This window comes from Gopherus evgoodei, unplaced genomic scaffold (assembly GCF_007399415.2).
Source record: "Gopherus evgoodei ecotype Sinaloan lineage unplaced genomic scaffold, rGopEvg1_v1.p scaffold_34_arrow_ctg1, whole genome shotgun sequence".
NCBI classification, from domain to species: domain Eukaryota; kingdom Metazoa; phylum Chordata; order Testudines; family Testudinidae; genus Gopherus; species Gopherus evgoodei.
The window spans coordinates 2,645,379-2,666,656 of record NW_022060016.1 but is presented as its reverse complement, the minus strand read 5'-3'; the positions used below and the strand labels follow the sequence as shown (position 1 = coordinate 2,666,656).

The window sequence follows — 21,278 nt, the reverse complement described above, 5'->3', positions numbered from 1 at the left end:
AGGTTAGGAACCCTTAGGAAAAGGGTCGATAATAAGACAATGAATATCATAATGCCACTCTACCAATCCATGGTACGCCCCCAGCTTGAATCCAGCCTGCAGTTTGGGTCGCCCCATTTCGCAAAAGAGATATTAGAAGTGGGAAAAGTACAGAGAAGGGCAACAAACGTGATGAGGGGCATGAAACAGCTTCCATGGAAGGAGAGATTAAAAAGCCTGGGACTGTTTAGCTTGGAGAAGAGGCAGTCGAGGGGGGATGTGAGCGAGGTCTATCAGATCGTGACTGGTGTGGAGAAAGTGACTGGGGGAGTGTTATTTACCCCGTCTCATAACACAAGAACCGTAGACGCTGACTTTGTGAGTGCTTCAGGGCTGGAGCACCCATGGGGGGGGGGGAAATGGTGGGTGTAGAGCACCCACCAGCAGCCCCTGTACCAGCTCTCCTCCCCACCACCACCTCGGTGCCTCCTGCCTGCCGGTGGCCCCGTGGATCTGCCCTTCCCCGCGCCTCCTGCCTGCTACAAACAGCTATTTCGTGGCATGCAGGGAGGCTGGGAGTGAGGGGGAGAAGCAGAGACATGGTGCACTGGGGAGGGGGCAGAACTGGACGGGAAGAGGTGGGGTGGGGGTGGGAAAAGCGGGGTGGGGCCTTGGGGGAAGGGGTGGAGGGGGGCATGACCTGGCGCAGAGCCAGAGGTTGAGCCCCCTCGGCAGTTTAAAAAGTCAGTGCCTGTGACAAGAACCAGGGGTCACCAGATGAAATTAATAGGCAGCAGGTTGAAAACAAACATAAGAAAGTATTTCTTCACTCAACACACTGTCAACCTGTGGAACTCCTTGCCAAGGGATGCTGTGAAGACCAGAAATATAACTGGGTTCAAAAAAGAACGAGAGAAGTTCCTGGAGGAGAGGTCCATCAATGGCTATTAGCCACTATAGTCAGGGACGCAACCCCATGCTCTGGGTGTCCCTAAGCCTCTCACTGCCAGAAGCTGGGACTGGACAACAGGGGATGGATCAGTCCATAATTGCCCTGTTCTGGTCATTCCCTCTAAAGCATCTGGCACCAGCTGTCAGAAGACAATAGGAAGATAGATGGGTCTTTGCTCTGACCTAATCTGGCCATTCTTATGTCGGTTCAGCACGCAGACCCACACCAACCAGCTCATTCCACGGCTCTGTAAAGTCAAATAAACCAGTATCCCAAAGCCAGCCTTTTCTCCAGGGTTGTATTATTACATGCATTAAGATAGCACCTAGCAACCTTGTCCAATGCCCCAAGATCGGCACCACGCACACATAGTCAGACAGTCTAAAACACCACTCGGCCTGCCCCTGCTGTGACTCCTGTGCAGTTCAACGCAGGTCAATGGCCCTCTTGTTCCTAGGGAGAAATCATATGAGTGATCAACACAAACCGGGAGAGGAAGGGCAGCTATTGGGGGGCAGAGACGGGGCTCGTGGACAGGGCCAGCCTTAGGATTTATGGTGCCCTAGGCGGGATTATTAAACTGGTGCCCCTGTGCCTGATCTGCTCTTAGCAACACAAACATAAGCTTATAGTATTGGAAAACTTGCCACATTCACATTATTAAAACCAGTTTAACTTAATTAAGCACACTGTAATGCTGATGGACTAGCACTAAAGAAGCAGCACTATAGAAAAAATTCTGATATGACAGAATGATGCAAATAATATATATTTTTTAATTTATCAAAATTTTATTGGAAATTTATATGAAGAGGTATTGAAACAAAGATTTGTTTTTAATTCAAAGCAATCTTTCTGGCTTTTTTGGCTGCAAAATGAGTAATAATGTCATCGTATGACAAAGACAAAGTCGTGTCTTGTTCAATCGCAAGAATAGCAAGACCAGTCAAGCGTTCCTGACTCATTGTAGAGCGGAGATAGTTTTTAATGAGCTTTAGTTTTGAGAAACTCCGTTCTCCTGATGCTACTGTTACAGGAATTGTCAGTAGAATACGAGTGGCAATGTACACATTAGGATATATGTCAACAAGTTTGCGGGTATGAATAAACTGTACAATGTCCATCACCGATTTTGCATGTGGCAACATTGATGACAGTGTACTCAATTCTTCGTACAGTTCAAGTCCATTTAAATCAAAACTATCACCGTGCTTCAGGAGGCTCTCTAGATTCTTGCACTTTGTCATTAGTTGCTCTTGTTTTCCTATTTCGTTGAATTTAGTTATGTCATACAAAAATCCAAACTGTTCATGGTGTACTTGCAAGGTATTAAACCTTTCATCAACAGCAGATACTGCTTTATCCATCACAACATTAAAAAATTCCACCTCAAATTTCTTTTCTGGATCGTCTATGGGCATGATCTGCTGTACAGATTCTTCACAAAGAAGTGTCCCTGGCCTTTTTAACTCATATTAACTATGTATTTACTTTATGAAAGTTGGAGAAAACATTGTGAAAATGTAAAACATTGGCTGCCCAACTTCTGGGCTGGCAAAAGTTATACTGACTCACAGGGAAAAAAAAAAAGCAGGTGAATCTTAGTACAACATATGGTCACTCTATACCAGGAGTTGGCAACCTTTCAGAAGTGGTGTGCCAAGTTCACTGTAATTTAAGGTTTCTCATGCCAGTAATACGTTTTAATGTTTGTAGAAGGTTTCTCTCTATGTCTATATTATATAAATAAACTATTGTTATTATCTGAGGTCTTGGCCACTGGTCCTGCTCAGGCCACTGCCAGCTGAGTAAATGAAACCCCAAACCGGCAGCGGGCTGGTGGCTGGAACCCTAGACAAGGATCCCAGGCCCTGCTCAGCCCGCTGCTGGTCTGGGGTTCTGACCACCAACTCCTGCCAGCCAGGATCCTGGCCGCCAATCCCCCCTCAGCCCGCTACCAGCCTGGGATTCTACTCACCCAGGCTGGCAGGAGGCAGAGTGGGGCTGGCGGCTGAGCTCCTGACTGGCAAGGGGCCGGCAGCCAGAACCCCGGAGTAGCAGTAGGCTGAGTGCTGCTGGCACCCCAGACTGGCAGCAGACTGAGCCACTCAACCCCCCACCGGCCCTGCTCAGCCCGCCACCAGCCCACTCAGCCCGCTGCCGGCTGAGTGAATGGAACCCCAGGCTGACAGCAGGTTGAGTGGTTCAGCTGGCCTGCTCAGCCCACTACCAGCCTGGGGTTCCTTGGGGGTCCCCAGGCCAGCAGTAGGTGCTGAGTGGGGCAGATGGCTGGTATCCCAGCTGGCAATAGGGCAGCAGCCGGAACCCCAGAGCAGTGATGGGCTGAGCCGCTCAGCCTGCTGCTGCATACCATCAAAAATCAGCTCACCTGCCACCTTTGACACGTGTGCCGTAGGTTGCCGACCCCTGCTTTATACACTAGTAAGGAGATGAGCATATTACAGTTGTTGGAGGGCTCTTATCAGGAGTAACAGGCTATAGGAAAGTCAGTCAACATTTTTTGTTTCTCTGATGAAAACTGACTCACTCCCTGCCTCAAACCAAACCTGTCACTAATAATTGTCAACAACTTAATTTTCTGTTTTTGGCTAAGATATTGATTTTTTTTTTTAAATATTGAAATTGGATTCAGGATTGTTAGCAAGAATTTTTAGCAAACAAAGTTTTAAATGACAATCTAAATGGCAACACAGCACTGCTTTCATGCTTGGCTCACCCCCTAGCCTGCTGGTCCAACAGCTGCAGTAGAGGAGGAGATAGGTGGAAAACTGCAGGACCCCAAAATCCACCTCTTGGGGTGCAGAGTGGCAACAGCAGCAGCAAACCCTCAGGTCCAATCACACGCCAATGGGCACCGCCGCCAGCCCAACAGACCATGGTGAAGTTAGCACAGCATCTGATCTCAGGGATGGGGCACCCATGGAGCCACAGCAGCTCATCCTGCCCTGTGCAGCTCCCCCCGGATGAGATGGATCGCTGGCAGCTGCCAGCCCGGGGGAGAGGCGCTCCCCAGGTAGGGGGCCAGATCCAGATGTCCTGATTTTATAGGGCCAGTCCCGATATTTGGGGCTTTGTCTTATATAGGCACCAATTACCCCCACCTAGAGTGACCAGACAGAAAGTGTGTAAAATCAGGACAGGGATGGGGGCGGGGGGAGAGGGGGTAAAAGGAGCCTATATAAGAAAAAGACCCCAAAATTGGGACTGTCCCTATAAAATAGGGATATCTGATCACTGTACCCCAATCCCCTCTCCTGATTTTTCACACATCTGGCTAACCCCAGCCAAACCCTGAGTGACATTCCAATTCTGGCTACCTGCCGAGGAAGAGAGTTACTTTCACTTTCATTCCTCAGCAGGCAGCCAGCCTCCCCTCCCCGCCCCCCCAGCACCTCACCCAGCCCAGCCCTGACGGAGGGGAGGGAGGAGAGAGAGAGGGGTGCTCCTGGGGAGGAGGGAGAAAGGAGGGGGTGCTCCGTGGGGCAGGGGGGAGAAGAATGGATGTTATGGGAGACAACAAAGGATACTGGTTCCAGAGCCACAGAGCCTGCCTCACCTGACCTCAGCCGGGGGGAAAGAGTCACACTCACAGGTGAGCTCCTTCCCCAACCCCTACCCCCCCCTTCCCAGAGACCCCAGCAGCCAATCCCATTCCTCAGACTGTGCTGCATTCGGCTCTCTCTAGGACCCAGCAACCCTGCTTCTCCACTGTCCGTGCTGCCTGCAGAGCGGTGCCCCCAGGCAGTGTGAGGCCCTACGCGGCTGCCTATTCTGCCTATGCCTAAGGATGGCCCTGCTTGCAGATCAGGCCTGGAGGGCTCGTCTGCTGTTGCATCTGATATCTGCTGCTGTATCTGCAGAACTCCTCCCGTGCCACCGAGGGGAGAACCAGCACTGGCCTTCGTTCCAGACCTGAAATGGGCCCTGGGGAGTGACAGATGGTAGAAGGGGCCCGCTGGACGTACCCGCTCGGGATGCTGTGACCGTGGTGAGATCTCACAACCTCAGCAGGGTGGCTGACGGGTCAGGACTGGGAGAACAAATACACAACCGGAGATGGTGCTGCGGGGTGGGTGACTCACGAACGGGGCGCTCTCCCCTCACAATACGTGCTCACCTCAATGCTCCAGCATGGCAGTAGGGGGCGCTGTGCTGCCATGTCAACTCAATGACCTGATTAATGCGAGATCATTAAAAATGCCAGGTGCTTCCCCCCAAGAGGCTCAGGCCTCTGGCAAGGTTCCCACGCCAGTCATTCCGTTCAGCTCTCTAAACTTGCCTGGCAATCTCAATCTGGGACCTTCTTTACTCCCTGCTCTGAAGTCTACATCTATAAAACAGTCACCCACCTCAGCACTAAGTTATTGGGATCCTTAAGGATGAAAGACCCTATAAAATATGACATTATTTTTAACAAAACCCAGCTCCCACATCAAATCTCCCCTCCCCCCGCCCTTTCACAGTAAGATCTGACAACTCCAACTGAATTTACACTTTCAAAATGCCACCCGTCATTTGTAAGCAAATGATCCCACCATGGCAAACACACAGAGATAATGCAAGACCTGTATGGACTAAAGGTTTGCAAATATCCAGAGCCAGAGCCACACTGACACCAACAAACTCAAGCACCCAACAAACAGGTGGGAGGTGAACGCTTTTTGTTAAACTGCCAGCCTCTCCCTCTCCTTTCCAGGAGTGGTTTCAAGCAACACCTTAGAGACCTCCAAGCAGCTCTCCAGCAGAAACCAAACCAGAGTTGACATTCCCATGGGTTAAAAAAAAATCTTTTCAGTCTCTTTTTTTCCATCAAAGGAGCTAAAAAAGGCACAGCTCCAACAGAAGCTTCTCCCCAAGTTACTTTTAATATAAAGAACATGACTAATTAAGTAGAGCTGTATCTTTGCATTATGTATGCATGGTCCTTTCTTGCAGATCTGGGTAGTTCACATTTTATAAGGGGCCCAATTCTCGTTTTATTTACATCAGTGCTAGGGCAAGGTGAGGGAGGCATGAATCAGCCCCACTGACTCCCGTGGAGTTATTACTGATTTACGCCTGTTCAATGGCATTGATTTCAGTGGAGGTCACTCCAGATTCACACCCCTTTGAGGGAGCTTGGAATCAGGCCTGTAAAGCTGCAGCCTAGACTTGAGGTATATTTGGTGGCACGTAGTAATACCTATGTCGATGCTCCAGATTGGCTGCGGCCCATTTGATAAGAAGTCGGGGGCAGGGGGGATGAAGGTGGCAGGAAAGTCATCTGGATGCTAAGCTAGTCCTTGGCACAGAGCAGCCTGAAGGCTGCTCTAATCTACGCTGACTGTTAGCAGCAGCTGGGGATCCCAGGAAATACCCTAGCCACACCCCCTTCTCAGCAGCCCCTCAGTACCATTGGCCACATCCCCTGTGTTGGTTGCTGGGAGGAGTGTGGGTAATTGTACACTACTAGGAGATGTGCTCCCGTGGCCCGATGAGGCTGCCTAATGACTCATGTCTCGGTCAATGGAGTCTTCGACTATATTTGACCCTTAAATGAAGCGCATACACATCTGGTATTAGCCGACAGGTATAAATAACTCCCCTGATGTCAAACCTCCCCCCATCCCCTGAGAGGCTAGAGAGCCGGGAGCTTGGTTGGGTGACCCTCTTGTTTCACTCCGCCTTGGCCACTTTGTACTTCCTCTTCACGCGGGCAAAGGGCCCCAGTGAGTCACAGAAGACGAAGTCCCAGAGGACGCAGACCCAGGAGGTGTGGTAGGGCAGATGGTCGTAGTACTCAGCAGCAATCTTCTTCACCTGGAAGCAGAGACACAAGGGGGTCTGACAGTGAACACAAATCTCTGCCCTGGGACTTTTAGATGAAGATGCACAACAGCCCAGCATTCTGTGGTGTCACCCTCATGGCATATGCACAGAGAAGTTAGATAAAAACATCAATACTCTGACTGGAAGGTTGCACTCTAACACAGCTTTATTTCTGAGAATCCAGAACACACCAAAAAAAAACAACACCAAAAAAAAACAAAAAAAAAAATCCAAAACAGAGAGAGACAAAACAGGCTGCTCCCTAAAAACAGTGAGGCATAAGTCACCTCAGCCTTGCTCTGATTACACGCTTCCCTTCAGAACCCCATAGCTTGCAAGCAGAGATGGGAAAACCCTTTAAAATCACAAGCTATACATTTAAGTGTAAGTTTACAATACACCACATATGGCTGGGTTAAACCTATACAAACCTCTAAATGTTAAAGCTGCTGGGTGCAACCACCACCCTTCTTTTAAAAGATATTAGAAGCAGTTAGGCTTCTTTATGAAATAATGCCAATCTCTGCCCAAAACAAAGGCACATCCAAGGCCATGCATGAATTTGAACTCTATGGGGAAAAGGGTTTAATTGGATATTGCTTGAATACCGGGGAGGTCGCCAAGCAGAGATGCATGCAGAAAGACAGATGCTCCAGACACAGCCTGGACAAGCATAACATGTGGCCTGGAGAGAAGCCTAGAGAGAGAACTTTTGGGCACTATACTGTCTGGAAAGAGGCTTGGAGCTGTGGGCAAGGAAGCTGTCTGCTGTTGCTTGGCTCCTGCTGGGTTCAGGGAAACAGAATATTTCACATCCCTTGCAAATAAAACAAGACATCCTCAAAGGTACCTGACTTTATCATTGATTTCTCTTACGACCTGGAAAAACCTGGAAGACCCACATTTTTGACCAGCTGCTAGGGCCAAGAGGTGTGATCATACTCATCTGTTCCTAATTACCATAATATATTTACCTTAGGTGAGGTGCTACTGTCATCACTTCTGCCTTGGCAGACATACCAGGGGATTGACAGAGCTAAAAAACCCAAGGATCTGTACTTAAGGCTAAAATAGCTCTTGTCCTCAGTGGAACAGCTGTGACCTGCACTCATCCGATTTCCCCATTTCACGCTCAGGGAATGGAGGTACGGAGCGAATAAGATACTCACCCAAGGTCACAAGAGATTGAACCCAGGTCTTCTGAGAGCCAGACAAGTGCCTTAACCACTGCCTCACCCTTCCTTGATTCAACCATCTGGCCCTGCTTTATCTCACAGCCATTTGTCCCATGACGGAAAGTCAGTTTCGATATCTGATTGCAAGGGGTGACCCTTGAAACCGTCATTCTTACATAGCAGGATTTAAGGCTGAGTGGGGGCGGAAGTTATATCAGCCTTTTCCATGCCAATCACATAGTACAGTGGGAGAAAAGTTTCAGGGCATCCCCTAGGAATTTCAGGATTCCCTGCCCCACCCTTGTGGCCCCCTGTATCCATACAGAAAGGGAAGGTGCTCACTCACACTCCTTGCTTGAGACCCTCTCGAATGCAGTCTGCAGCCTCTGAAGGTGCAAAGCACCAGTGTGCTGTAGCATGTCTTCCCCACTGGAGGGCAACACAGTACCACTTAAATCCTCCCAACAGCACCAACACGGGTGGAATCCACCCTACAGAGGCCAGCAAGTTGGGGAGGGAGGGGGGCTGCTATGCGAGCAGCAGTGTTACTTAGTGGGTAGCGCAGTCACCTAGCACTCAGGAGACCTGGGTTCTGTTCCCGGCTCTACCGGTGACCTTGGGCAAGTGATTTTCCCCTCTTAGTGCCTCAGTTTCCCCAGCTATAAAATGGGAGCAATGACAGTGACTCACTTTGTAAGCTACTCAGGAGAGCAGGGAGAAATTAGGGGGGCTCCCCTCTGGGAAAGAGCCTGCAGAGGAGGCTGGGTGGGCGAGCCCTGAGCAATGTTCTACGAGGGGAAGGGGGTCGAAGAGAAGCCCAAGAGGGGCGGGAAGCCAGGTTATGTAGTAGTTGGACTGTGGGGGCAACAGAGCGAGGAACACAGAGGCGAGTAGGATGGGGGGAGGCTCTTTTGTGCACATCAGCTGGGATGCTGAGCACCCCAGAAGGGTGGTAAATTGTTCCAGGGCTTGACCAGAGGGCCAAGCCCCAGCAGACCCAAGAGAGAGTGAGGAGAAGACATGGGCAGGGATTCGACAGTGTGGGGGGAGGCAAAGTCCCTCACAATGCACGGCCTGAGGAAGCGCCCTAGAGATGAAGCCATGCGCTTTACACGTGCCAGGGTAGCGCAGAGCTGGGAATAGGCCTGGCTTCCCTGCTCTAACCACTAGCCCACACAGCATCCCTGAACGAGGACTCAGGAGTAGGGTGACCAGACAGCAAATGTGAATAATCGGGACAGCGGGTGGGGAGTAATAGAAATGTATGTAAGAAAAAGACCCAAAAATCGGGGCTGTCCCTATAAAATTGGGACTTCTGGTCACCCTACTCAGGAGTCACCTCTAACTCACTAGATCCTGCAACCTTTGCAGAGCTGGGAAAAGAACCCGGGGGTCCTGATTCCCAGAAGCCCTCCCTTATACCAACAGCCCCCACAACCCCCCCAAACCAAGAACTTTTCTATCCCAACCCAGCCCCAGGCCCCCTTTCCAAGAGCCTCCGTTCCCACACAGATAGCAAGGTTTGCTTTCCTAGCTGGGCACGCTGGGAGTCGGAGGGGCGAGCTCGCCCTACTGGGATCTGGGCTGTACCGGCTTGGGGGATATCAATCAATATCCAGACCCCCCTATACCCACTCAGCGCTTAACTTGTGCCCGGGCTGATCCCTGGCACCTCTAGGCTTGCCGCGTCCATTCTGAATGTTAAAAACATTGCTTAAGCCCTAGCGCCTCTTTCATTACAAATTAAAGCACCGACCCCAACCTCACCTGTATTCACTTGATTTCCAGGCTCCGTGGCCTCTCCCCATTTTAAGGGGGCGGGTCTTTTGGTTTCCTGCCAGGCTCCACCCACTTTCCCAGGGATTCTACCCCTTCCAGCCCAACGCTTGCGGGCGGGAAGGTTCTTACCAGTGGCAGCTTGCTGCCCGGGATGCTGGGGAAATCGTGGTGCTCCATGTGATAACCCACGTTGAAGGTCAGCCAGTTCAAGGGCCCATAGTAGGAAAAGGTGTCGTAACCCTTGAGATACATGTAGTGCTCGGCGATGAAGTGTCCGGAGATGGGGTGGATCCCCATGGCCAGCGTGGAGCCGGCGATCATGTAGAAGACGGGCTTGGGCCCCCACAAGGAGTAGATCAAGAGGTCGTAAGCCAGCTGCATGGCGAAGTTGATCACCTCCAGGGCGGTGAAGGGCTTAGGGTTGACATAGAGAGGCCGCAGGACGTAGAAGATGGGCTGCAGAAAGAGCCAGAGGATCTTGCGGGGCGGCGAGTGGAAGAACCGTCCCTCGAAGGCCGTGGGGACATCCACGTCGAGCCCATCCCCGGCCAGGTAGCGGTGGTGGTCGACGTGGTACTTCTTGAAGGAGGTGGCATAGGGGACTCCGACGGGCAGGTTGGCAAACATGCCAAAGAAGCGGTTCCACTTGGCCTTCTTGTTGCCGAAGGCCACGTTGTGGGAGATGTCGTGGATGGCCAACGTCATGGAGTGGTTGAGGCAGCCCCCGAAGGCATAAGCCCAGAAGAAGACCCACTTCCAAGGCAGGTCCTTCACCAAGTAGCAGGCCACCAGCTGGGTCAGCACCATCAGAGACACCACCCACTTCAGCTGAGGATCTGGACCCATCAGCTTCTTGATCTCAGGATACTTGGCTGGGGAGGAGACACAGAAACGTTAGCTCAGGAAGGGCAGGGCTGGGATCCAGCCTGCCAGTGGTGGTATGGCACGCCGGTACCACCTTACACAAGCCATTGCGCTCAATGCATTGGTAGCCAAGGGGCAATCTTCAGAAGCTGCAAGACAGTGGTTCAAATTCCTCCTCTGCTTCGGACTCCATGGGCAAGTCCCCTAGGCCAAGATCTCCAATAATTTTTAGGCACTGAAATCAATGGGCATGGGGAGTCTTAATGCCATTGTGGGTCCGTGCCTCAGTTTCCCCATATGTATCATGGGGGGACTGTTAGGTGCTCCAATATCATGGTACCTTACTGAGACAGAGGTGTGTTATACAGGAGGTCAAACTAGATGACCTAATGGTGGCCAGGTGGCCCTAAAAATCTATTACTCTTTCCTGGTTTCTAGCATCTAAGATTTATCTTGGCCTTGGCTCCTTCTTGGTCAGGGGTTATGGCTTTAGAGGCCACACCTTTGAGCGCTGAGCTCCCCAGACACAGAGGACACCGTGAGGCTCTGGTTATGCACAGCCAGTCAGAAGCAGACAGGTAAGAGCTCTGCTTTCGTCGAAGCATGTAAAACCCTGAGTCCTCATGGAATACCCCAGGGATGGGGAAGTGGTGATAAACCCACCCTCTGGTGGTGCCAGAATGAACTGTTGCTCCCAGCTGCTAACCTGATCCTCTCCCACCTGCATCAACGGGCAAGTGGACTTGTTCATCCCCTCCACATTAAAGGACTGCCATTGCTGGGCCTCTGAGTGAACTCCAGAGGAGCCGGGCAGATCCCACCCTGCAGAGCAATTGTCCCAGGCTTTCTGCAAACTCAAGCAGCTGCTTCAGCAGCAGGTTACACTCACGTCACATTTTCAAGGCCATCTGTCTACAGGCACGTTTTGTGCCCATATAAACATGTTGGTTGGGAGTGTGTGTGTGTGGTTTGATTTTGTGAACTGCTATTGTTATACCGATAGCAAGGCCGGCTGGTTTCTCTATATCCCAAGAGAATATTCTAACCGCGGGGCCAGCCCAGTGGGTCCGTGGATGTCTCCCTTGTGTAGTTTCATAAGAAATTTTGAAAGCTCTTGGTCTGGTTTGGTTTTCCAATGTGGAATGCAAACAAATTTCCAAGCCTCCCAATATTTTGTGAGGTGAGCAAACCCCACAGGTAAGTGGGGAACAAGACCTGGGAGATGGGTCGGAAACAGGAGGGAGCACGGGCTATAATGGCAGAGAGGAAGGAGGGTCAGGGCAAAGCTGGGAGGCAAGATCAAACCAGTATCTTAGATGTCTATATACAAATGCGAGAAGAATGGGTAATAAGCAGGAAGAACTGGAAGTGCTAATAAATAAATACAACTATGACATTATTGGCATCACTGAAACTTGGTGGAATAATACACACAACTGGAATGTTGGTGAGGATGGGTATAGTTTGCTCAGGAAGGATAGACAGGGGAAAAAGGGAGGAGGTGTTGCCTTATATATTAAAAATGTACACACTTGGACTGAGGTGGAGATGAACATAGGAGACGGAAGTGTTGAGAGTCTCTGGGTTAGGCTAAAAGGGGTAAAAAACACGGGTGATGTCGTGCTGGGAGTCTGCTACAGGCCACTTAATCAGGTGGAAGAGGTGGATGAGGCTTTTTTCAAACAACTAACAAAAGCATCCAAAGCCCAAGATTTGGTGGTGATGGGGGACTTCAACTATCCAGATATATGTTGGGAAAATAACACCGCGAGGCACAGACTATCCAATAAGTTCCTGGACTGCACTGCAGACAACTTTTTATTTCAGAAAGTTGAAAAAGCTACTAGGAGGGAAGCTGTTCTAGACTTGATTTTAACCAATAGGGAGGAACTTGTTGAGAATTTAAAAGTAGAAGGAAGCTTGGGTGAAAGTGGTCATGAAATTGTAGAATTTGCAATTCCAAGGAAGGCTAGAAGGGACTACAGCAGAATAGAGACAATGGATTTCAGGAAGGCGGATTTTGGTAAGCTCAGAGAGCTGATAGGCAAGGTCCCATGGGAATCAAGACTGAGGGGAAAAACAACTGAGGAGAGTTGGCAGTTTTTCAAAGGGACGCTATTAAGGGCCCAAAAGCAAGTTATTCCGATGGTTAGGAAAGATAGAAAATGTGGCAAAAGACCACCTTGGCTTAACCACGAGATCTTGCGTGACCTACAAAATAAAAAGGCGTCATATAAAAAATGGAAACTAGGTCAGATTACAAAGGATGAATATAGGCAAATAACACAGGAATGCAGAGGCAAGATTAGAAAGGCAAAGGCACAAAATGAGCTCAAACTAGCTATGGGAATAAAGGGAAACAAGAAGACTTTTTATCAATACATTAGAAGCAAGAGGAAGACCAAGGACAGGGTAGGCCCACTGCTCAGTGAGGAGGGAGAAACAGTAACGGGAGACTTGGAAATGGCAGAGATGCTTAATGACTTCTTTGTTTCGGTCTTCACTGAGAAGTCTGAAGGAATGTCTAGTATAGTGAATGCTTACGGGAAGAGGGTAGGTTTAGAAGATAAAATAAAAAAAGAGCAAGTAAAAAAGCACTTAGAAAAGTTAGATGCCTGCAAGTCACCAGGGCCTGATGAAATGCATCCTAGAATACTCAAGGAGTTAATAGAAGAGGTATCTGAGCCTCTAGCTATTATCTTTGGGAAATCATGGGAGATGGGGGAGATTCCAGAAGACTGGAAAGGGGCAAATATAGTGCCCATCTATAAAAAGGGAAATAAAAACAACCCAGGAAACTACAGACTAGTTAGTTTAACTTCTGTGCCAGGGAAGATAATGGAGCAGGTAATTAAAGAAATCATCTGCAGACACTTGGAAGGTGGTAAGGTGATAGGGAATAGCCAGCATGGATTTGTAAAGAACAAATCGTGTCAAACAAATCTGATAACGTTCTTCGATAGGATAACGAGCCTTGTGGGTAAGGGAGAAGCGGTGGATGTGATATACCTAGACTTTAGTAAGGCATTTGATACGGTCTCGCATGATATTCTTATAGATAAACTAGGAAAGTACAATTTAGATGGGGCTACTATAAGGTGGGTGCATAACTGGCTGGATAACCGTACTCAGAGAGTAGTTGTTAATGGCTCCCAATCCTGCTGGAAAGGTATAACAAGTGGGGTTCCGCAGGGGTCTGTTTTGGGACCGGTTCTGTTCAATATCTTCATCAACGATTTAGATGTTGGCATAGAAAGTACGCTTATTAAGTTTGCGGACGATACCAAACTGGGAGAGATTGCAACTGCTTTGGAGGACAGGGTCAAAATTCAAAATGATCTGGACAAATTGGAGAAATGGTCTGAGGTAAACAGGATGAAGTTCAATAAAGATAAATGCAAAGTGCTCCACTTAGGAAGGAACAATCAGTTTCACACATACAGAATGGGAAGAGACTGTCTAGGAAGGAGTATGGCAGAAAGAGATCTAGGGGTCATAGTAGACCACAAGCTTAATATGAGTCAACAGTGTGATACTGTTGCAAAAAAAGCAAACGTGATTCTGGGATGCATTAACAGGTGTGTTGTAAACAAGACACGAGAAGTCATTCTTCCACTTTACTCTGCGCTGGTTAGGCCTCAACTGGAGTATTGTGTCCAGTTCTGGGCACCACATTTCAAGAAAGATGTGGAGAAATTGTAGAGGGTCCAGAGAAGAGCAACAAGAATGATTAAAGGTCTTGAGAACATGACCTATGAAGGAAGGCTGAAGGAATTGGGTTTGTTTAGTTTGGAAAAGAGAAGACTGAGAGGGGACATGATAGCAGTTTTCAGGTATCTAAAAGGGTGTCATCAGGAGGAGGGAGAAAACTTGTTCACCTTAGCCTCCAATGATAGAACAAGAAGCAATGGGCTTAAACTGCAGCAAGATTTAGGTTGGACATTAGGAAAAAGTTCCCAACTGTAAGGGTAGTTAAACACTGGAATAGATTGCCTAGGGAAGTTGTGGAATCTCCATCTCTGGAGATATTTAAGAGTAGGTTAGATAAATGTCTATTAGGGAGGGTCTAGACAGTATTTGGTCCTGCCATGAGGGCAGGGGGCTGGACTCGATGACCTCTCAAGGTCCCTTCCAGTCCTGGAGTCTATGAGTCAGAACTTTGAAAGGGATTTGGATCCCAAAGGAGGGGATGGTTTTGACTTGTCTGGGGATCTGGCCCACTGACTCCAAAGGAACACCACCTGATTGACACTAGCTGGGGAGTGATGCCAGCCTGATTTTGAACCAGCTTCATCCATTCGCATTAACAAGGCACCAAAATACCAGAGACAGGTGTTTTTAAATCAGTGCCACAGGCTAGATCCCGCCCTCTGGGACTAGACAGCCAGTCCTCAGTTGTTTCCATTTTTCTCAATGTGGTGGGGGAAGTCTCCATCCATTTCAGTGGGGCAGGGAGGGGGAAGTCTCCACTGGTCTCTGCGGGGTTGGAGGAGCAGGGAATTCTCCATTGGAACATCTCCCCCAATGGGGCTAACCCCTCCCTCCCTGGCGCAGGCAGGCAACGCCACCAACCCAACGGGGCTGCTCCCGGGAGGGATCTGGCCCGGCGCTGCAGGGTATCTGTTGTGCGTCACGTCCAGCACCTCCCGGGGCAACCGGCAGAGCCTGCCTGTGCGTGTGCAGAGCCCCGTTGCCATGAGCCAGCCCGCCGCCTAGCGCCAAGGGGCAGCCACCTTTGTGCCAGCAGCACCCACCCCACCTGCATGTTACAAAAGGCATAAAGGCACCTGGTGAATGCAAACACCCACGCCCTGCGCAGAGAGCCAGAAAAGCCACAATGGGTCCTGCTTCAACACGCGGTGCCATCAATACACAACCTTGCCCTGACCCCACTGAGGTTTGCCTCAGGCCCTCAGCGCAGCAGACTGAGTCTGGGCTGGGTTTCGGAGTTCAATCTGAGCCGCAAAAGTGATCCAAGGGCTGGACAAAATGCCAGGCAGTGAGCGAGTTCGAGGAGGGTAGCATCTCAGGGAGGCAGTGTTTCCTAGTGGATAGTGCCTGGGAGTAGGATTCAAGAGAGCTGGAGTCTGCTTCAGCCTCTGCTGCTGGGTGAGCCTGGTCAAGTCACTTGGTCCCTTTGCCTCAGTTTCCCCATCTATAAAATAAGGCTCGTGATACTGGCCTCCCCTTGTAAAGCAATCTGAGATTGACTGATAATAATAATAATTAATCCCTGGATCTTGTTATTGAAAAGAAGATTGAGAGCCGCCTGTGCTTCCTGCCTCAGTTTCCCCAGCAACTGGGCGATCACACACACAAAAATCACACACACTCGTCACCCAGATGAGTCATGAGAGGGCTTTTCTGAATGCACCACCCGGGCACGCCTCAAAGTGGCAGCTGCCAGCAGCACTGTGCCAAGTGCCTTTTATAGCTGACAGTGGTCAGTTGTTCAACGCAGGGCCATAGTGCAAAGTGGGTCGTAAGACGCCACCAGCACATTTGGCCTCTCTCTGCACTGGAGTAAAGGCTGGTCATGTCCGTGGAAAACACCAGAATGCCCCCCCCCCAGCACAAAGCTTTTACCTCCCCCTTTGCACCGGAGGAAAATGGTGAGACCAGCTGCAGGGCATGATGCCTCTGCAAAGTTTCATATTGATTTCACCTGGTGCCTGCAGAGCGGCAGAACTCAACCTAACCTCTCTGGGCTTCATCTGACGGTCCCTTCTACAGGACTCCAAATGGAGCCAAAGGCCACAGCACAAACCAAGAACCCTCCCACGATAAAAAGGGAAGGAATTGAGGTTTCAAATTCCTTCGGTCTGACTGGCCCCAGCAAAGGAGCTGCGCCGACTGTAACCTCATTGTCAAACCTGACTACTATTGATCTGTGTCAAATCTTCTGTCCTGGGGGGACGAACATAGAGAGGGAGCAACACGGGGGAGTTTCCTGAGTCCTCGGGTTTCCTTGATCAGGATAGACTCTACAGCTGATGGTTTCCTAGCAACAGACACGCAATCCCTTTAAATCTGCCAGCTGCTTTTGCTGCCCTCGATCCCGTAAGACAGTGGTCCCCAACCTTTTTGTCTGGCGGGTGCCAGACAAAGGACCGTGGTGGCGGTGGAACATCCACAGAAATGCCGCCAAATTTCTGCGCATTTCGGCGGCGACGCCTCTTGGTGACGTCGTCTGTTAGCAGCAAGCGGCGTCATCGAGAGGTGGCACTGCCGAAATGCCGCAGAAATTCAGTAGCATTTTGGTGGATGCTCCACTGCCGGCCAGGACGTGGGTGCATTTAGCTGCCCCCACGGGCGCCATGGTGCCCATTGGCACCGTGTTGGGAACGGCTGCCATAAGATATCCCTAACACTTTATAGGAAATCCAGCTGCAAACTGTCACCTCGTCAGCTGGGCCTTTGGGAACCTCTGGCCCTGAGCCATTTGGAAAGTTTGACCCAAGCAATGTGACTGATAACTGAGCATGTCAACTCCTGAAGACCCTCCAAAAAAACAATCAAGCCCCATCAGTAGGGCCCTACCAAATTCAAGATCCAGTCTGGTAAATTTCACAGCTATAGGATTTTTTAAAAATCTGGTTTCAGAGTAGCAGCCGTGTGAGTCCGTATCTGCAAACAGGAGTACTTGTGGCACCTTAGAGACTAACAAATTTCTTTGAGCATAAGCTTTCATGGGCTACAGCCCACTTCATCGGACACATAGAATGGAACATATAGTGAGGAGATATATCAGGGGTAGGCAACCTATGGCACACGTGCCGAAGGTGGCACGTGAGCTGATTTTCAGTGGCACTCACACTGCCCGGGTCCTGGCCACCGGTCTGGGGGCTCTGCATTTTAATTTAATTTTAAATGAAGCTTCTTAAACGTTGTCAATAAGGTTTTTAATTTACATACAACAATACTTTAGTTCTATACTACAGACTTCTAGAAAGAGACCTTCTAAAAACGTTAAAATGTATGACTGGCACGCAAAACCTTAAATTGGAGTGAATAAACGAAAACTCGGCACAGCACTTCTGAAAGGCTGCCGACTCCTGATCTATATATACACATACAGAGACCATGAAAAGGTGGGAGTTGTCCTACCAACACTAAGAGGCTAATTAATTAAGAGAAAAAAACTTTTGTAGTGAACTTTCCATGTTCTCTGTATGTGCATATATCTCTCCTCACTATATGTTCCATTCTATGCATCCGATGAAGTGGACTGTAGCTTATGCTCAAATAAATTTGTTAGTCTCTAAGGTCTCACAAGAACTCCTTTCAAAAAAAATAAATCTGAAATTTCACAGGGTTTTAAACGTGGGGATCCTGACCCAAAAGGAGGTGGAGGGGAGGGAGGGTTGCAAGGTTATTGTGTGCGGGGGGTCACGGTCTTGCCACCCTTACTTCTGTCCTGCTGCTGGTGGCAGGGTGCTGCCTTCAGAGCTGGGTGCCCGGCCAGCAGCAGCCGGTCTCCGGCTGCCCAGTTCCGAAGGCAGCGCAGAAGTAAGGGTGGCAATACTGGGACACCCCTCCTCGCCTACAAATGCCAGATTTCACGGGGGAGTCCAGATTTCATGGTCTGTGACGCGTTTTTCACGGCTGCGAATTTGGCAGGGCCCTGTCCATCTGCTCTTTTGATCTTGTCCCGTACAGCCACCGAGCCCCTGAACACTGGTGCTGTTCTACCCTGACCTCTCATGGGATATTAGCTGAGCAGGGGTTTGCCCCTGGCTTTGCAAACAGGTCTGTTTGGGGCGGAGTTCTGTCGCCCCAGCGCAGGGCTTTGTATCACTGTGGTAACGAAGGCACTGATTGTAACCCTGGGCCTGCGTTTTGTGCTGGGGTAGAGGTTGGGGGTTGAGCTGGCTCTGCGAGTCTTTAAGCATCCCCTCCATGCAGGGGGCCGCCCCTGCCAGTATGGAGCTGGCCTAAGGACACGGCTCATTGCATCAGTATGGACTGGGGTCGGGGGGGGCATGCACTGTGCTGTGACTATTCTCTGTGCCCCCTTTCCCCTCCAGGGCCTATGGGGGGTGGATCCAGGGTGAGGCCAGAGTATACTATGGGCTGGTTATTCTCTGCCCCCACCGGGACCACAGGATGTGGAGCTGGGATTCCAGCAGCAACCCTGAGGTTGCACTAAATGACACCAGGGGAAAGGCAAGGCCCAGAATAGGGGGAGCACAAAGAGGGCTTAAATTTACCTGAATCTTTTCCATTCCTGTCCCAAGGGCAGGAGCGGAGTTGACTGAAAATGAGACTCAGGCTAGTGTATGTGGATGTTGCCCTCTGCTGGATGGGATGAAAACTGCTACTGTGTGTCATAGGGTCTATACTGCTATGTGCTGGTGGTGGTTCTCCAGAAGCTCAAGTTGTGAGGGTCTGGGGTTTGGAGCAGGAGAAGCTTCACAACAGTCCCAGTGAATTTAGGCAGCTGTGTGTTTGTGAGAACCACCAGGAGAGGGGAGCAGAGTAACATTTCCTTTAGCAACCTCCATGCTTCTTAGAGTCTCAGAGCTTCCCCGTCCAAAATCATGCTGAAGCAAAAACTAATCCCTGCATAATTAGGGTGACCACACAGCCCATTTTGGCCAGTACAGTCCTTTTTTAAAGCCCTGTCCCGGCCATCCTGACTTTTTTGGCACAATGGGGCATTTGTCCTGTTCGCTCTTGCCAACTGATGAAGCTTGGGACGGGACAAATGCCCGCTTTTGTCAGAAAAGCAGGGTGCAGAGAAACATGGGAGGGCAAGCGGCAATGCCAGCACCACACGGGGGGGCGGAGGGGCAGGGCTCGGCAAAGCAGTGACGCCAGCTGCAGGGGTGCAGGCAGGTCTCAGGCAACTGGCTCAGGCCATACCTGCGCAGGGAGGAGGGGGCAGGGCTCAGATGAGCTGAGTGCCTTGGGTCAGACCCACGCTGGGTGTGGGGGGGAACCTCAGGTTAGCCCTACACCGTGTCCCTTTTTCCCTTTGGGAAATATGGTCACCGTAAGCATAATCGATTTGCCCCCCAGATAGTCATAGTGATGAATTAATTACTGATGTACAAATCTCTACTAACCCCAGTAGAAGGGCTTGTCTACACTGGAAAGGCTACCACAGCCCAGCTTCAGTGTGGCCCTGGCCTAATATCAAGAGGGCTGCTTACAACTTTCTATATTCAGCACCAGCTGGTTCTGACCCACCTCCCTCCTCCGCTGGTTCTGACCCACCTCCTCCCTCTCTAGTATGCCCTCATCCCCCCAGGTTCTGACTCACCTCTCTCTGGATCTCCTTGTTCCCAACCCATCCCTCCCCCTGTCCCTCTGACCCCGCTGTCTCTGGTTCTGGCCCTCACCTCCTCCCTGTCCCTAGTTCTGGTTCTGACCCTTTTCCCTCTCCTGCTCGCCTCTGGTTCTGATCCACCTCCCTCAGTACTATCCCACTTTCAGACAGGAGCCATGGTGGTACCAACCCAACCCAGACTCACCCAAGATCTCCTTCCTTCTCTCTGTATGAGGCTGATCCGTATAGACCCACTCAAAGTCATCCCTGGTGACCTGGTTCCCCATGCTGCGTCCTCTCCACTGGGCAGTGTCACCTGGGCAGGTGTGCTTTATCCTTTCAACTGACTTTCCCACCGCACCGCAGACACCCGCCTGAGCTGAAATGCCTTCCTGCCTGCCCTTCCCCAAAGCACCTGCCAGACCTGTTTGGCTGGGCATCAGAACTCCCTGGGGTGGAGTTGGTCTGTAAGTTCCTGGTATTGGGCCTGGGGCCAAATTAATGGCTCTGGCCACTAAGGGGGCGTCTATACCCAGCTCTTTTGAGCGGGAGCCTGAGTCTGCAAACCTGGGCCCCAAGACGTGCTGCCGCAGGCTGTGCAGATGTTTCCTTGCACAGTCACCGACGGCCTGATGCGACCGGCCTGGGCGTCCTTTCCAGAGCCTTTGAGGGGGTCCATCAAAGTCAGGCTCTTGGGGGTTTCTTCTTGGGAAACAGGCTAGCAGAGCCACTGTGAAGAGGTGGCTTCCTGTGACCTGGCACCACAGTCCCACCGGGTGCCAGGAGCCGCACCGATGCACCGGAGGAAAAGGACACAGCCACGGGCTCGTCCACTCAGGAAAATTGACTGGAACAGCTCCTGGGAAACAGGCTTTTGCTGTGGCAAGGACGACTGGTCGGGAGGCATTGGATGGAACAGTTTTTCCTGCAGAAAGTCCTGAGCCATCAAACCCGAAGCTTTTCCCACAAGAAGGGCAACTTGGGCTGAGCTTTCTCGGCTCCATGATGGAATTCCTTCTCCAAACCAGCCAGCCGCCATTACCTGGTGTTCACAGCGCTCACCTCACCTGCTGGAGACAGGTGGGCTCCGGGTTCAAATCCCTGCTTGGCTTGATTCAGAGCAGCGGCTTGTACCCAAATCTCCCCCCTCCCAAGTAGGTGCCCTAACTATTGGGTTATACAGTGGATGAATACAATGAGTATTTCATTGAATTCACCACCTACCCTAAGCCAGAATAACATCCCTCTGTAGACAAACCCCAGAGAAGTGAAACAACTTGCCTGTATCTTTGGCTCTATGGCACTTATACAAAAAATTGCTCTGCCAGGTGAGATCACAGGCCCAGCAATACCCGTATCCTGTCTCTGAGAGCAGCTAGTCTCACTTGCTCGATAGCAAAATTTCAGGAACAACTTCCCACCCCCACCA

The 21,278-nt window shown here is 50.5% G+C and overlaps 1 protein-coding gene across 1 annotated transcript; it reads right to left on the bottom strand.

Annotated features, from left to right (window-relative positions):
- Positions 1 to 6,585: 6,585 nt before the first annotated feature.
- LOC115641319 (sphingolipid delta(4)-desaturase/C4-monooxygenase DES2-like) lies at positions 6,586 to 20,202 on the bottom strand. The gene is made up of 3 exons (XM_030544367.1): positions 20,055 to 20,202; positions 9,844 to 10,586; positions 6,586 to 6,751 (listed from the first exon to the last, which is right to left on the bottom strand). The coding sequence occupies exons 1-3, from the start codon at positions 20,134 to 20,136 to the stop codon at positions 6,608 to 6,610; spliced, it is 969 nt and encodes a 322-aa protein (XP_030400227.1). The 5' UTR covers positions 20,137 to 20,202; the 3' UTR covers positions 6,586 to 6,607.
- Between the last annotated feature and the right edge of the window lie 1,076 nt (positions 20,203 to 21,278).

What these genes read in the sequence shown, in the direction of transcription:
- LOC115641319 (XM_030544367.1), bottom strand. Translation starts at nt 20,136, where the DNA reads ATGGGGAACCAGGTCACCAGGGATGACTTTGAGTGGGTCTATACGGAT. An exon ending in GAGAAGGAAGGAGATCTTGG is followed by an intron (nt 10,587 to 20,054) that starts GTGAGTCTGGGT and finishes TCTCCTCCCCAG; the next exon opens with CCAAGTATCCTGAGATCAAG. An exon ending in CGGGCAGCAAGCTGCCACTG is followed by an intron (nt 6,752 to 9,843) that starts GTAAGAACCTTC and finishes CTCTGCTTCCAG; the next exon opens with GTGAAGAAGATTGCTGCTGA.